Here is a 17,107-nt window from a genome sequence, read left to right on the forward strand (position 1 = left end):
GAGATATAAAGCTATCATAGTGTCCAAAGGAGGGCAATGAAGATGGTGAAGGGACTTGAGAAGAAGCTGTATGAGGAACAGCTGAGGTCACTTGGTGTGTTCAGCCTGGGGAAGAGGAGACTGAGGGGAGACCTCATTGCAGTCTACAACTTCCTCATGAGGGGAAGAGGAGGGACAGGCACTGATCTTTCTCTTTGGTGACCAGTGACAGGACCTGAGGGAATGGCCTGAAGGTGTGTCAGGGGAGGTTTAGGTTGGATATCAGGAAAGGGTTTTTCATCCAGAGAGTGGTTGAGCACTGGAACAAGTTCCCCAGAGAAGCGGTCACAGCATGAAGCCTGACAGAGTTCAAGAAGTGTTTGGACAATGATCTCAGGCACATGGTGTAATTCTTGGGATGTCCTATGCAGGGCTGGGAGTTGGATGCTATGATCCTGAGGGGTTCCTTCCAACTCAGCATCTTCTATAATTCTATGATTCATTGGAAAGCTGTTGATTTTAAGGGAAGAAATACAATGCCAGAACTAAAACCCTCCAGATACCTTGGTCTTTTGACCTAACTCCTATTGAAATTGAATGCCTAGGCAAGAGTTAGGCAGGTAGTAACTTTCAGGTCTACCTGGTTAGTTACATTCTTTTTCTCCTGCTGCTCTACATTGCTGCTGAGCAAAAAATATGTAAGATCTGTCTCTCATTCATCTTTCTATAAGAGAATATTTTGCAAGAACAGAACCATCAGTTGTCTCTCCTGGTGTGTTTGTTTTGTCACAGTGAATGGTAGTTCTGGTACTAGGATGCTCCAATAGGATTAGGAGTATCTTAAGTGCCTGTCATGAACTTGACATACACAATAGGCATGATGTAGACTCACTCTTACACCTAAAACACTTTATCTTTTTTTATACTGTTTGCAAAGCAGACTGAGACCAGCTTAAAACCTGACAAAATTATTGGAAAACAGGATAAAGCCCTGAAAATATAGTCTTTACCAAGTGAGTCTAATGCAAATGTAACACAAGAAGAGCCATTTATGAAAATAAGAAAGGCTTATTACATCAGCCTCCAAAACAGCCTCTGCAAAATCTAAAATCTGAGTCCAGATGTAACTTTGCTTCCATGCCCAACACAACTCTTGTTTTCTGTTTTCTCCAATTTCTGGATCCACCTTCAAATAAAAAGGAAAAAAGGAACATAATTCTTACCTGTAGGCAACAGTTTATTTTCCAGGTATGCCCATAGCAAATACATGACAGTCAACATTCTTTGGTTTCCTGAGATGGTAATTTCATCTTAAGAAGCACCTAGAGGTATACAACAGTTCAATATCCCTCCATGTTAACTTACCAAGACTTAGTTTCTTCCACAACTAGAGGGAACTATTATTCTGCAACTACTGTAGAGCAATAGTTGCAAACTTCTTGTAAACGCTTTATTTAGACTCCAGGTATTTGTCAACAGAAGCTATTTACACACCTCTTGTTGATATATGAAAATTACTGGATAGTTCAAACACTATCAGTTTTGCTCATTTACAGAAACAGCAAAAGAAGTATGCAAGTAAGTAAGGATGCAGTGAAGGGTGTTCCATCTATTATTATGTGGGTTGTTGGTTCTTTTTCCTCAGTAACAAACTGTTTTAGTAACAGAGCTAGCTCTAAGACACAGTAAATACCATGTGAAAGATATATGCCATGCACAGATTTACTAAATATGACTACTGCTGTGACTAATTCAACTATAAGAAATACCAAACAAATTAATACAAATAAGGTGTTTAAAATTAAATGTTACTCTGGTTTTTTCTAGGTTCATAAGCAATGGAAGAAAATAAGTAATACATGGAGTATTTTTGATGGTAACTGGACAGACAAAATACAAGAGGAGGAAAGACTAAAAGTCTTTCACTTGAAGTGTTATGCTGCTTTTGTGGAAACTTAATCCAATTAAGGTTTCGTGTTCGGAACAGCTCCAGTGGTTTGGCACAATCATATTTAAAGTTCTCACTTAAGTGCATTGTTGCATGGTGGCTTCATATACAAAGTACTGCAAAGTACTGAAAGAAAAAGAAGAAAAGAACACTCAGACTGCTTTTACATCTTCAGATATAAAAATAATAAGGTTAGGTTCTACCTTATTCAACGGCAGAATCATTTACCTTCCTTCAGGTTTCAAATACAGGGAAAGAAATCAAATAAGGTTTATATGAAAAAAAATATATAAAAATATTTATACGAAAATCCCCCAATAAAACCTACAATTTGTAACTCAAGAGTGGTCAGTTTTAGGAATGGGGGCTTTAGTTACTTTAGTTCCATAGAATTGAGCTTAAGCCATCTGCATATTAAAAACTAAAAGCACTGAGAAAATACCCTCCTAAAATGTCCTGAAAAGATTCTATTTGCTGGTTGCAAGACAAAAAAGATTTTACTGTTTATCGCCTTGACTCAACACTTAGGAATCTCCATTTAGTTCTGAGATGAGACAGTGGAAAAAAAAAAAAAAAAAAGGCAAAATTATCTGGCTTTGGTAACACAGCTGGTTCCACAATGTTATACTGACTACAGCTCTAAAGCAAAAAAAAAAAAAAAAAAAAAGAAAGAAGTAAAAAACCAAAGCAAACACTGAGAGATTAAAAGAAGCAAAAGCAAGAAGACTACGTAATTTCCAAAAAAATGCATTTTGAAAATTCTTTCCTAATAAGCCAAGAATTGTGGCTGTCTGGAGCTGGAAAAACATAACAAGACATGTTCTTGCCAGCTTTTACAGCTGGATGGGGTAATGTATACTCCAGACTCAGGGGTATGCATTTAGGTAGTGGTCCATTTAGGTAACAGTGACAAGTTTTGTATTTTTTACAGTTTTCTGAAGTTTTTTAATGATCATGACAAGTTTGACCACCTTCTCATCAAAATGAACCTGAAACTTTGACAGCAGTCAAATAAGAACAAATTTTATGTTTGCAGATCATTATATAAATATAAATCATTATATCTCTGCTGGCCTCAATGAATTTACTTGCAAGGCATTTGAAGACACTCTACCATATCAATAAGTCCTAATAGTTTTAAGACATAGTTGTCAATACTGTCATCAGATATATATTCCTCAGATTTAACTTGATGGTCTAAATATAGTTGTCAAAGGAATCTTAAACCTACCTTTGTTAATCTCTTTACTTCTAACACATATTTACCACTCTCCATTTAATCAGAACAAACTGCTTTATCCAATAGTATGCAACAGCCTGCATGTTTTCAGCCCTATTAGCCCTTTTTTAAGTCCTGTATTTTAAGTGTTTTTCCAAAAGATGCCCGAAAACTGTTCTCCAACAGTTCGTCTTCTGAAAAATGCTCAAACCGGAGGACAAACAGGACACAGTTCTTAATTCACTCAAGGTTTCAGCTGCCCAGGGATCCACTGGTCACTCATGTCTTCATTCACACAGGAACAATGTAATCACACTCATTACAGCATGTGCTTCCCTACATAAAGTATCTCTGAACAATACTTGTACATAGTAGGCCTGATTTTAATTTCTGTTTCCCAGTCAAAAAGACAACGTAGTTGATGAGCTGTGTGGAAACAGGCTGTCCATGCAAAATTTACCACAAACACTCAGTTAAAGTCCTAAGGGACTGTGGGTCCTATGCTGCTCTTTTTCTATAGCTCAATGTCAGATTTATTATCCACTCCTACTTACTTGGAAATCAATCACTACACATAATTGATTCAACAGAATTAAGCTAAGATTTCTATGCTTGTGGGAAAGAAGGTGGTGATGAGTCTGTTTCACTGTCTATAGACTTTTGGGACACACACTTTGTACTACAACAAAATCTCCCCTCTAACTCATATTAGGATGGTGATAAACTATGAATTTATTTTTTGAGAGTAGTCTGTATATCCTAATTTATCACAGGCAAATTAGCAGGACAATCTCTTGGAAGGTGGTGTGCATTTTTAGAAACCAAATATAGTGTTCTTTGGAAGAGAAATCATATTTGGATGCAATGTCAAGATAAATTTAAGCAATTATACTAACTAGATATTTTTGTCTAGATTTCTTTAAGTATGTATTACTCAGGGGTGACACAGGGGTGGGAAGGACAGAAAGAGTAAGAACAAAGTAAAATGTGACAGGTAAGACACCAATATGGCATCAGGCATAATTGTTCAGTGTAGGCACCTGATTTATGCAAAAACAGAGTTCAACACAAAATCCTACCAAAACTGAGTAAGTTGACGTATGTGTTTTAGAGTGAGAACCATCTAAATGACTCATTTGGCAAGAGATGTATACTTATTAAATAAAAGGCCAGTACCTTACAGTGGTACCTTAAACCATACATTACCTACATCAGTGATACCACAAAGCTACAGATCTGCTTAAAATCAGTCTTGTGGGTGAATAGCACTGATACAAACAGTGCCTCTGCACTGCAGAGCAGGCTATACCCCATTATGGTACAATGCTTAAAATGGTATTTCTGGATTTGGGGAGTAGAACAAAACACCAGAAATAATCCTAAAGTATAACTAATTACTTCTCAGGAGTTTAGATACATGCATATTTTCCATCAAAAGTTAAAAGGATCCAGCATGTAAAATGTCCCAAAATAGGTTAGAAATCCTTGGTTTCCTACCAGGAGTTAAACAGTCTTCATCATTTAGTGTTCTTTATTTCAAAGTCATTATAGTGCTAGCAGGCTTACAGACAGTAACATTTATTTTTCTTATGGCTATATATTATTTTTATTATAGATATATTTTTATACTGTCACAGTAGTATATATTACATGTTCTTTTACATCTAGACTAGCAGAAGATTTTGCCACTATGTGTATAGAGTCATACTTAATATTATACTGTGCAATCAATATATTTGTAAATAGCATGCTGACAGGTCTTCACCTAAATGACAATGGTTTCAAGGCAAAGAAAAAAAATAAACCACACCTCTATTTCTAAAATGCAATAGAGAGTACTACTAAGTCGTCTCTGCCAAGAGTTGCACCAGAACATCTGATTGCTGACATCCAGTTGTGAAGTTTGGGTAAGGTCAGCTATATCTGCACCAAAAGATCAAAGAAGGACAGAAAAAAGGAGTAAAATACATACAAAGGCTCTCCCTCTGCAAGCTACATTACGTCCTCTAGCATATGACTTTTCATTTAAACAGCCTTTCTTCATTTTATCTGTGCTTTTCGAGCATAAGTATCTAAGTTTGGAAGTCAACATCTTTTTACTGCTTTTTTCCCAGTCCTGGAAGGGAAACTTAACCTACTAACAACCAAGCACAGAATAAAAAGCAGTTCTGACCTACATTGGCTGAAGTTTGTTACAATCTTCCCAAACTTTTTCTTCTGCTATGGATATCTTACACCATACAGATGTGTAGTGTTCTTTAACTGACATAATAAAAATTAAAATAATGAATATTTTAAAGTGATCTGGATGACAGCCTGAGAAAATGGCTCGGAGTCTAAAACACATTCTGTCAGTTTCCTGAAAATCAATCACTATTAGTCTGAGATTCTAGATTTACTGCATTCCATCTGGTATGAACAAATGTTTAAATAGTACACAATTAATGACCGAAAACTGATATGAATTAAACCGTTTTACAGGAATTTGTTAGAGGTTGACATTATTTCCTACATTCAGGGAAGGTTGTTGCTGAAGTCTTAATAATATGTATCTGTCACAAAATATTGCTTCTCCTGCCTTCCACAGCCAAAAAGGGTACAAAAATCAGCAAAATAAATTAAGAAGTGCCATATTCAGCATGCATTATCTCACTTACAATTTAAATATTTATTTGTTTTTCAGCAATCCCTCTTCCCAACTGATATATACAGAAAACTTTTAGCTTAAAATAGATTAAATTTTAATTGTATTTGTATCATAAAGTGTCATACATATTTTCAGGCCGTATACCATTCTCATCCACATCAGGTCCCCTCCATAAGTATGTCTTTATGTCATTGGTTAAAGGCCTGGGTTGATCATGGGAAAATTCTAAATATGAAGTCCTTCAGACATTTTATTGAAGCAGCTCTTTCAGTTCATCATGCATTCATAATTTCTGCAAGAAATTATCATTTCAGAGGTCCAGTTCAGAGTTCTGTGACACACATAGAGATAAATGCTCATTATGCTACTAGTGTGCCCTTGTGGCAAAACAAAAGGTGCCAGCACATCCTGGGCTGCATTAGGAGGAAAGTTGCCAGCAGGTGGAGGGATGTGATCCTGCTCCTGCTCTGCACGGCTGAGGCCACACTGGAGTGCTGAGTCCAGTTCTGGGCTCCCCAGTACACAGGAAACATGGACATACCAGAGAGAGCCCACGAAAGGGATGCAGAGATGATGAGGGAACCAGTGCATTTCTCCTCTGAGGAGAGTCTGAGAGAGCTATGACTGTTCACCCCGGAGAAGCAAAGCCTCAGATCTTATTAATGTGTACAAACACCTGAAGGGAAGGCACACAGCAGATGGAGCCAGACTCTTTACAGATGTGCCCAGTGACAAGGCCAGAGGCGATGGGCACAAACTGAAACACAGGCAATTCCCCAGAAACATCAGGTGACACGTTTTCACTATGAGGGTGAATGAGCACTTGCAGGGATTTTTTTCCCCACTGGATGGTTCTACAATGTGCAGCAGTACCACAACAGCCCTAAAATGCATACCACAGCCCATCCCTTTGTCATTCCTTGCACCTTTCTCACCGTCTCACATTAGTGTGGCTGCTGTGAGCTCACTGTTTCTGGGTCAACCCTCCACAACCACGTGTGGCTTTTTTACACAGGGTCCTTTTCCTTCCTAACGACTCAGCTCAATAATATGCACCAAATTCAATTGTTACCTCAAGTAAAGACCACCAGGGAACAGGGGTGGACTCAGGCCCACTCAGTATGGGATCCATCACCGCTAACTAATTATTCCCAAACAAACATACAGTTCACATCAGTGGCAGTCCACAGGGCACGTGTGGTTGGGGGGTGAGCCAGGACCCCTCCCAAGCTTCTGGGAGTCTCAACAAAGCAATCACTGAGTGCCGAAGGCAATGGAACCAGCAGAGGATGGAAACGGTGGAAAACTGTGGTCTCCCTTCACCCCACAAAAGAAGCAGGGCAGAAGTGGAATAAATTCCACGCCCCCCCCACCGCTCCAGTCTAAAAGGCTCATTGCCTCATGCTCCCCACCCCACCCCCCACGTGGGCCGACCTCTCCATCGTGGCTACAGGGAGATGGGGTTTCCCTTAATCATTCCAGCGGGTGTGTGTTTCAATAGGACAGTCATCAAGGCCCGAGCTAGACAAACAATCAAACCTGACGCTTATCTTATCCTAGCAAAGACTGTTGGTGTGGAAAATTCACCAAAAAAAAATAGTAGTATGAAACTATAACAATCCATTAGTAAACAAGCCTACAATCAAAGCTAGTTGGTGCAAAAAAATATGCAATAAGTGATTTTAATATTAGGAAAGGCCCTGAGCAGTATGCTTTTATGTCTCCGTGGTTTTTTTAGGAGTAGAATTCAAACATCAATCCGTACTGTAAATTCACAGGCAGTATTCTAGACAGCATTCTCATCAAGAGGAGTCAGCCATGGCATTTTCTTGGCACAGCCACAGAGAGGGAATCCATCTATCCATCTGCAGCCGGAGTTGCAATCCAAGGTGGGTCACGTCCCTAAAAGCACGAGGGATAAGGTGCTACTTCGCCCCCTACTGTCCTGGGGCAGGCTCTGGAATCCGTACCAGTGGCGATCCTGTAATCGTCCCTGTCTTCACGTCCAAGCATTTCCCGCAGCTACAGTTTCATTATTAAAAAGGTGTCTAATAGAACTGTACCAGCGTTTGACCCTTAATTTACTCATCTTAGGAGATCCACAAGGTAACTCAGAAGAAAAAAAACCAGAGAGAGTCTCAGGATGCTATTGTCTTCAAATCTGCAGCCCAGTCAACTACAGTTTCTTGGAGAAAGATTCCTATGTGAATACTCTTCTTTGCCATAACTGCATTTTCTTTCTCTCCATACTATATTCTATGAGTAAAGAGCTTTGCTTAGCCAGCATAGTTCAGAATTCTGCAATTACATGGTTTGACATGTGGGAGCACCAAGAGATCCTCAGATTATCTACAGAAATTAGTGTTGTAACAAAATCTCCAGTCCAGAATAATGAAAAAAAAAAAAGAAAATCACGGGAATTGGGAAAGCAGGAAATCCTGGCTCCTAATTCCAGGGTATGTGCTCTACATAACTTTCAACCAGAGGAATATGAGCCTAAACAGAACAAAAACAAAGCACTTTGTGAAAACAAGAATAAGGCATGTATGTAGAAAAATATAGCAATTTACAGGTTAAAAGGGCATTCATAAACACCTAAAATTATTTTCTCAGGGAACATGCATGCAGAAAACAACCTAAGAAAGCACTATAACCTTTCAACAGTCACTGAAATATAACAAAATGTAACTAACAGAAATGCAAGAGGCAACATGAAACACATCTCAGCTTTAAGGCTGGTTTACTTACAAATCCAGCAAAAACCTGCAAACTTCAGCAGGTAAGAACACATTCAGTGTTTCTCTAAGGGACATCCACCTTTCTGGTTTTTTATACTTATGATGACATATGACTGAACGCTTTTCTCCAGTCTTTCTTTTTTTTTTTTTTTCCTGAAGGAAAACATACAGAAGGGTCCACCAGGCCTTCTCGGGGGAGGGGGGTTGGAGGTAACAAGGAAGCAGATGATGATGATGATGATGATGATGATGATGATGATGATGATGATGATGATGATGATGATGATGATGATGATGATGATGATGATGATGATGACACTGCAAGCCTTCAAATAAGAGACAATTCAGTCATGCACAGTTAATGCCTTGTGAAACAACTTGTTTCGGAATAATGTATTAATTTCTAAACGACAATCAAACGCAAGAGTTAGGATGCAGAACTACAATCGCCTCTCCGCATTCAGCCTTGAAGATAAGCGCTCCCATCTCTCTTCGGAGTCAAGGAAGGCTATACACACCTGCTCATCGTTTAAAGATACGCAGTTTAGCGCCTAGCGCGACTGTTAAAATAAGAGCAGCCCAAGCCGGCAAAGTGACGCGCACATCGCCGGCCCCCGCCCCTGCCCGCGTCCCGCCCGGCGCTCCCCGCAGTTCGCGCTGCCCCGGAAGCGTTCGCCGGCCGCCGGGGCCTGCGGGAACATGGCCGAGTCGCCGGAGGAGGTGGCGGTGCTGGTGCAGCGGGTCGTGAAGGACATTCGCAACGCATTCCAGCGCAACCCGCACATGTGAGTGCGGCCGGGGCCGGGCCGGGCGGGAGGAAGGGAGGGAGCGCTGCCCGCCCTCCGCCCCGCGCTCGCCCCGCGACCGCGGGCAGGCGGGCAGGCGGGCGGGCGGGGTGCGGGTCCCGCCGGGGCCGGGTGCTGGGGCCAGGGCCGGTTGCCGGGCCCAAGGTCACACCGTGAGTGGCCGCGGGGACCAGCTGGGTTTTCTCCGAGCTGCCGTGGCACCTGTGCCTGTCGGGGCAGGGCGCGGTGCCCCCGCGTGTCCGGTGCGCTGCAGCCGCCTCAGCTTCCCCCGGTAGCGCCGCGGACCTGCCCCGGGAGCCCGGGCCCCTGAGCGCCGCGGCCGCTGGGGATCCACAGCCTGGCGGCGAGAACCGATGTCGAGTCACGGACACCAGCGGGGCCTCCGGAATCTGGAAGCGATGAGTATATTTTCGAAGAAAAGTTCTGAAGTGAACTTTCCTCGCGCTTGACTTTTGTTGGTGTTAAATTCATCGCAGCGCCGGGGTGGGGCGGAGCTTTGCGGGCGGGTGGGTCAGCCCTGCCAAGCCCCGCAGGACGCACCGAGGTCTGTGTGTGCGTGGTAGAGCATCGGCGCCGGTGGAACAAAGCTCGGGGTTGAAGCCCACTGAATTGCACCCTTACACAAACAGCGCAGTGTGTGAATACCACCCTCAAATCTGTGTCTGTTGATAGAGATGCCAGTGTGTTGTTTTGAAGGAGACAGAATGACCGTGAAAATACAAACTGCAGTTATGGCTGCCTCTGATTCTCTTCTTGTGAGAATCAGATTTATCCAACAATCTGTGGGGCAGATGGTCTGTGTTATATTTTCGGTTTCACTGCTGACCAGCTTAGACACCCTGTTTGAAATACCTCCCTTATTTCTTTTTCCTTCACAGCCATTGTTTTAAGATACCAGTGGTTTAGGGAAGGATCTTTCTATCTATTTATGCAAGCTTCATGTTGGTTATGGCAAATGAAGTACCACATAATGAATAACACCTTCATAACTTAAGTGAGGTGTATTTGTGTCGGTTGGGAACACTGCAGTCTCTGAGGTGGTGGCCTATTAATCTGTTCCAGAAAATGGTAGGCTAAGCAATTATGTAGGAAATTTTATGGCACTTAATTTATCCCTTTGCTTAAAAGAGAGAATTAGAATAAATACCCTCATGTTTCTGTAAATGTAGTAAGCAACTTGGGTGGGTGTTCAGGTTTTAAAATGCAGCATATGGATGCTGTTTAAAAAAAGACTGTGTTTTGCCTTCAGCTTCATTTTTAGCATGTGAGGCATAATGTGCTGTAAACAGTCGATATTTATGAATGAATGTTCTGATTCTTCTAAGTTCCCACTCCTTCACCAGAATTGTTTATTGGTAGCAAACTGAGTTTTTGAAGGATATGCTGCTGTTGCAGTTTTCTGTCATAAATATAATCTCAGAGATGAAAGCACACTGCAGGAGTTGTGTGCAGTGAGAATGATGCACTGTGTCATGCTTCAGGTGAGAAAGCACAAGCTACTGCAAGTTTATCCCCCAAAGCAGAAAAAGTGGCAATTCTGTCTGCTAGATTTCTTGACTGGTTGACACTACTTGAAGTGGGACCATGCAGGCCAGTGTAGGCTGTGGGCCCTTTGCTATGCTGCCTCTCTGCCTCTGGAGCACCAAGGTTCACATAGTTCACAGAATAGTCAGAGTTGAAAGGGACTCAGAGGGATCATCGAGTCCAGCTCTGAAGTGAATGGCCCATACAGGGATCAAACGCACAACCTTGGTGTTATTAGCACCATGCTCTAACCAGCTGAGCTAATCTAAGGTGCAGCTCTGCTATCTGGATGTTTTCATGTATCTGCACCTTGTCCTCCTGCTGGTGGCCAATGCAGTTGTAATCAGCTGCAGACCCTAAAAGAAGGTATCCTCTTGAATTCAGCATGTCACAGATCCAGACTTGAATTCGTTTTTGTGGGATCTGCCTGGCTTCACTGAAAATAAGGAATCTGCCACAGGCATAATGTTCCTATTCACTTGTCATACTTTTGTCCCCTACTCACCTCTTTTCCTGTATTTATTTACCCTTGTTTTTGACTGTTTGTGCACCTTCCCACTTCACGTCTCTCAGAATGGGTGTGTTGTTTTGGCAGGTTCGTAGTTTTGTAAGCTTTAAAATAGGATCAGCACTGAAGAGTTCTGAAAATACAGTTTTAGACTAAGTAGAATTTAGGATTTATGTTTCTCTCTTTTTTTTTTTTTTTTTTTGCTTTAAATGAAATTTGCAGCAAGACTGTATATCTTTTTAAGATGAGCTTACTTCTAAGTAAATATACAGCGCAAAATTCTTTTTGCCTTTTCTTTCTGATAACTCCATTTTCCTTAGTTAGATAACTGTGTCAGCATGCTAGTTTTCAATATTCTAAGGCGTCTTTCGAATTTACTGTGAGGTATTTTTACCCAGTCTTCCAACCACAGGTCTTGGCAAAGTCTTGTATGTGAGCTATTCCACTGGAACTGAACAGATCACTAGCAGTGAACAGATCAATACATACTTTTTCTTTGAACTTTGCTGTTCTTTTACATGTAAAGTGAAGCAGAAATAGATGTGCTTGTCAAAAAAGTTCATGGATTTGTTGGACATAACTGGAAAGCTGAACTGTTAGATGGTAGCCCAGCATTTGTGTACAAAATCTGAGGATACTATTTATGCTTTACCAAGAATTGTTTATGTCACTGTAGATCAAATATTTTTTTCTGTCTCAATTCTTGTCATTATAAATGTTCTAAAAATACCACACTTCATTCTGTTAAGTTTGAAGGCTCTGAGTCAAGAATCCTCTTGATGGGATTACAAATTTCTCTGCAGGGGATTCAGAAAATAACATACTCTGTGAAGTCTGTATGTGGTGGAGTATGACATTTGTCTCGCCAATGTAATTTTCATTATTTGATACTTTTGTGCAGCACTGATACTTCCAAATATACCATAATAAGTAAAAATAATTTGCTTATAGTACTTGGTGAGAGGGGTTATCAGTGCAGAACTTTGTTACTGCCGCAGAAGTTTCCAATCAAGTGGAGATTAATGTGAGAGCAAACAAAAGGAAATTCCTAAACAGTAAAAGTGTCATATTTATAGCTTCTTTAGAAGTAAATATGGGCTAGAAGTAGTTTGGATTTCAGTAATGTATTACTGTTCTTTTCTTTATGAAAGATTTTGATAGTGCCATGAAAATAATCACTAATCATAACATGCAAGTTAGTCTATTATTTGAAATTGTAAAAGAGAATCAAGTGTATATGATACACTGCACAATAAAGAGAAGAAGTTTCAACTCTTAGATTTAGGTCCCCTCTTCCCTACCTCTGTGATGCTGTAAACTCATTATCCACATAGAAATTTCATGAGTCTTATTTTAATGTGAAAATATACATCTGTGCCCATACTCTGGATTGTCTTCCAGTATTAAAGTTCTTATAATTGCAGAAATATTCAACTACTTGAGTCTGGTCTTTATTGCCAGTAGAACTGCAGTTGCATCATGTCCACTGATTGTACCTCATTTAGATCTCCCAGCCATTATTTAACACCCTTTGTCTAACTCTGTGGTGAGAGGTTGTGTTATTTTAAAGATGATCTTCCAGAAAAGAAATTAGAGAAAGTCGCTTCACATGGGGTCTCTAAAGCTGAACACCCATCATGGTATCATCACACGAAATACCTCCTTCCCTAGTGGTACTGTGGTATTATAGTTTTGTGAAAGGGGGAAGCTTTTTGTATCATCATGGCTTTAAAAGTTGAAAGTAGGTTGGCTAGGGTTTCTTTTGGGGAGGGCCACTGAATGACTGAGTCAACAGACAGGGACTATTGAAACAGGTCCTGCAATGGTTTGTCAGTACTGTTGTGCCATGTCTAAGGTCTGGATTGTGCCACTACAGATGTCATTTTGCACATCTCTGATCTTAGCTAAGGTTTAAGAAGCACTGTAGTGGCTGCAGACTTCATGGCAGCTCACCTAAAATCTTCCACTAAGTTCTGACTGCTTCCACAGTGTATTTTAGGAATGTGCTCTTATGTGTATCTTGAGATAATGCATGAAATTTTTGGAACGAGACTGTGGTCCTTGCTTTGAGGAAAATAAATGTGAAAGCACCGAGTAACTCCTAAACTTCAAGAAATAATATCAGAAAACTGGGAAATCTAGGGAGAGAAATTGAACCTTATTTTAGATGATGTCTGACAGTACAAATACCAATGAACAGCAGCCCTCAGCTGGTGTCATCTTCAGTATTGTGAACAGATTGCACCTGTCACTTCATCTAAATGCATGCATCCTCTATCCTGCAAAGAGTTTGGGTGGTCCTGTCATAGGAACAGGCACAACTTCTGTCATGTGGCCAGGGGCAGCTTACGTGGTCAGTGGCTTCATTTTGCAAGCACTAATTCAGCAATGTCTGCATGTGAGTCCTATTGCAGAATCTTTCCTCGGGTACATGATTGGAGCAGAGGCTGCAGGTATTTTTGAATAGGGTTTCCTGGCAGACCTGCCCTGTGACTTAGTCCTTCCACACACCTGAGGGACCTTCAGGAGCATAAATAGATGGTGGCTTGAATGAATTGTTTTGTGTGTGAGATAGGCACTCCACCTTATATAAATACATTTTACTCCTATTTTGCCTTGTGAATTCTTTTGCTTCTCAGGAACTAAATGCAATGTGAGGAAAGATATTAAGCTATTAATGAGCATCCAGAGCAGGCCAGCGAAGGTGGTGAAAGGCCTTGAGGGGAAGCCTTACAAGGAGCGCCTGAGGTCACTTGGTGTGTTCAGCCTGGAGAAGAGGAGACTGAGGGGAGACCTCATTGCAGTCTACAACTTCCTCGTGAGGGGAAGAGGAGGGGCAGGCCCTGATCTCTTCTGTATGATGACCAGTGACAGGACCTGAGGGAATGGCCTGGAGTTGTGTCAGGGAGGGTTTAGGTTGGATATTAGGAAAAGGTTCTTCACCCAGAGGATGGTTGGGCAGTGGAACAGACTCCCTGGAGAAGTGGTCACAGCACCAAACCTGACAGAGCTCAAGAGGTGTTTGGACAACACTCTCAGGCACATGGTGTGACTCTTGGGAATGGTCCTGTGCAGGGCTAAGGGTTGGACTCAATGATCCTTGTGGGTTCCTTCCAATTTGGCATATTCTGTGATTCTGAACCACATGATCATCAGAAACAATAACACAGTGTTGGAGATAAGATTCCTACCAAATGAGAGATCCTGGTTTGCATCCTAGCAAAAACTGAGTAGTTACCAGATAAACCGTTGTTTGTATTGCACTGTGTCTTAGTGAATTTCGCTATGCAGTGGACAAGTCCTCTTGTGGTTTTGACTGCCTGAGTGCACTCTGGAGTTGGGGTGTTCCCGGCTGACTTGTCAGCTTTGTGCAGACTGTACCTGTCAGACATTTTGGCATGTTCAAAGCAGTGTTGTGAAACAGCTCACCTGAGTCAGACTTTTTGTATTTGGCAGAGAGTGAAGGTGTGAATGTATTCTTTGGCATTTTTTCTCTCCTTACTGTTTACTGTTTTTCTCTCCTGCTTTGGTGTTCTGTTTGTAAGTTACAGCTGGTAAATTCTTAAGGTAATTCACAGAGTTAATGAACAAAGCTGTGGGTGACTGTATCTTCATTTTATTTGGGTACTTTTGGGTCCTTATATGCAAGGCCAGGTAGTTTGGCTGGCTGGGTTTAACATTCATAAAAGAAAAAACCCAGTAGTAAGTACAAATTTCAGGTTATTGAGATACTGTGTTGAAATAAGTAGATTGGAATGTCATTTTAGGTTTAATCTGACTAGCTTCATGAAGAGCTTAACTTGTGTTAAATGGAGTAGCACAGATTAGGATATTGGTTTGATACCCACTGCTTGTTGGTGATGGGGTAGGAGAATGATTTTTTTTTTTCTTCCCTCTGTCCTCAGATGGCCAGGGAAGGCTAAGGGACCTGAGTGTGTGTTTGGAAACAGAACCACATGATTTGCAAGTGTCTTACCTCAAGTTCACCTTACTTGTGTTCTTTATGGCTTCTGATGTTGTGATGTATGGAAGATTAAATCTGTTTTCCGAATAAGCAAATACATTCTTAAATGAGCACATTGTGTCACTGTGATTACTTTATTAGTAATCCAGTAAGGACACAGAACTAAATCTGTACACTCAAAGTGCCCAGTGACAAAATTCATTTAAGATAATTGAGTTGAGGTTGAGGGATTGACACTCGAAGTGTATCTATAGATCTTTTATTGAGAAGACTTGAGGTGGGGAATTCACTTTTTATCTGAGATCACAAGAAATCTTCTTTGTCCTGCCTGAGATCTGAGGATTTCCCTCTCTAGCAACAAATTTTTCCACTGAACAGCAGTTGGTGGAGAAATTATGCATAATGCAAAATATAAAATAATGTTGCTTTCTGTCCAAACAAGTGTGAATGCTTGACAACCTGTGGGTTTTTTTAAGAAACTGTTAAAACTGCTATTCCAATATTGTTACGTGCTAGAGAAACCTGAGGAAAAAGTAAAGTATGGTATGGCGCATTGAAACTAAACAGCTGAGTCTCTTCTGCTCTGTTTGCTGGCACAAGTTCTGTGTTTGTCACTGTTTTTTTAAAGGCTGAGGTCCCTCATACAGAGTTGCTGTTTTACTCAGACTAGCCTCTGTGTCTCAAATCTTCCCCCTGTTGATCATGCTGCCTCGCATAGGACAATGAAAAATGGGACGTGAGGAAGCGAGCATGTGACTGTCTATGTGATTTTCTTCTGTGTGAAGAAAAGATGACGGACTGATTGGGTGGGAAGCATTGCCAGCATGCTCCATTGAGAAAAAGAATTGTTATCTACTGGAAATAAGTTTAATTATGTTTCTTTCTGTTTTTTAAGAGATGAAATTGGATTGATACCCTGCCCTGAAGCCAGGTATAACCGGAGCCCTATTGTCCTGGTAGAAAACAAGCTTGGTGTGGAGAGCTGGTGTGTCAAGTTTCTTTTGCCATATGTCCACAATAAACTTCTCCTCTACAAACAAAGAAAACAGTGGCTGAACAAAGATGGTAAGTTACCCAGTTGGAGAATAGTATATTATGTGGTTCTTAGTGCGTGTTTTTTATGTATCATAGAATCATGTAATTTGGAAAAGACCCTTACGGTTATCAAGTCCGGCCATAAACCTAACACTGCTAAGTGCACCACTAAACCATGTTCGTGAGTGTTTACATATCTTCTAAAATACCTCCTGGGATGATGACTCTACCACTTCCTTAGCCAGCCTGTTCCAGTGTTTGACAACACTTTCAGTGAAGAAATTTTTCCTCATATCCAACCTAAACCTCTCCTGGTGCAGCCTGAGACCATTTTCTCTTGTCTTGTCTCTAGTTGCCTGGGAGAAGAGGCTGACCCCTACCTGGCTACAACATCCTTTTATGTAGTCTTATAGAAGTGATAAGGTTCCCCTGAGCCTCCTTTTCTTCAGGCTAAACACCTCCAGCTCCCTCAGCTCTTCTTTATAAGACTTGGGCTACAGACCCTTCACCAGCTCCAGTTGCCTTCTCTGGACTCGCTCCAGCACCTCAGTGTGTCAGTGAGTACAAGGAGACGGTCACTGCTGTAGTCCTGTTGGACACACTGTTGTGATCCAAGCCAGGATGCCATTGTTCGTCTTGGCCACTCAGTCATGCTGCTGGCTCGTGTTCAGCCAGTTCCGAGCCAACACCCCCATGTCCTTTTCCACCAAGCAGCTTTCCAGCCACTGTTCCCAAGCCT

At 41.3% G+C, this 17,107-nt stretch overlaps 1 protein-coding gene and 1 long non-coding RNA gene across 4 annotated transcripts in view; one reads left to right on the forward strand and one right to left on the reverse strand.

Moving 5' to 3' along the window:
* Positions 1-4,708: 4,708 nt before the first annotated feature.
* Positions 4,709-9,220, reverse strand: LOC135407267 (uncharacterized). Its single transcript, XR_010426786.1, has 2 exons — positions 8,542-9,220; positions 4,709-8,289 (listed from the first exon to the last, which is right to left on the reverse strand). It is a non-coding gene; the product is annotated as an uncharacterized LOC135407267 (long non-coding RNA).
* Positions 9,188-17,107, forward strand: part of PTAR1 (protein prenyltransferase alpha subunit repeat containing 1) — a 34,686-nt gene continuing 26,766 nt past the window's right edge. For all 3 annotated transcript variants that reach the window (XM_064642151.1, XM_064642152.1, XM_064642153.1), the window contains exons 1-2: positions 9,188-9,316; positions 16,229-16,398. In XM_064642151.1, coding sequence (XP_064498221.1) covers positions 9,231-9,316; positions 16,229-16,398 — 256 coding nt within the window. In that variant the 5' untranslated portion in view covers positions 9,188-9,230. The remainder of the gene's footprint in view (positions 9,317-16,228; positions 16,399-17,107) is intronic.

Source organism: Pseudopipra pipra, chromosome Z (genome assembly GCF_036250125.1).
Source record: "Pseudopipra pipra isolate bDixPip1 chromosome Z, bDixPip1.hap1, whole genome shotgun sequence".
NCBI lineage: Eukaryota > Metazoa > Chordata > Aves > Passeriformes > Pipridae > Pseudopipra > Pseudopipra pipra.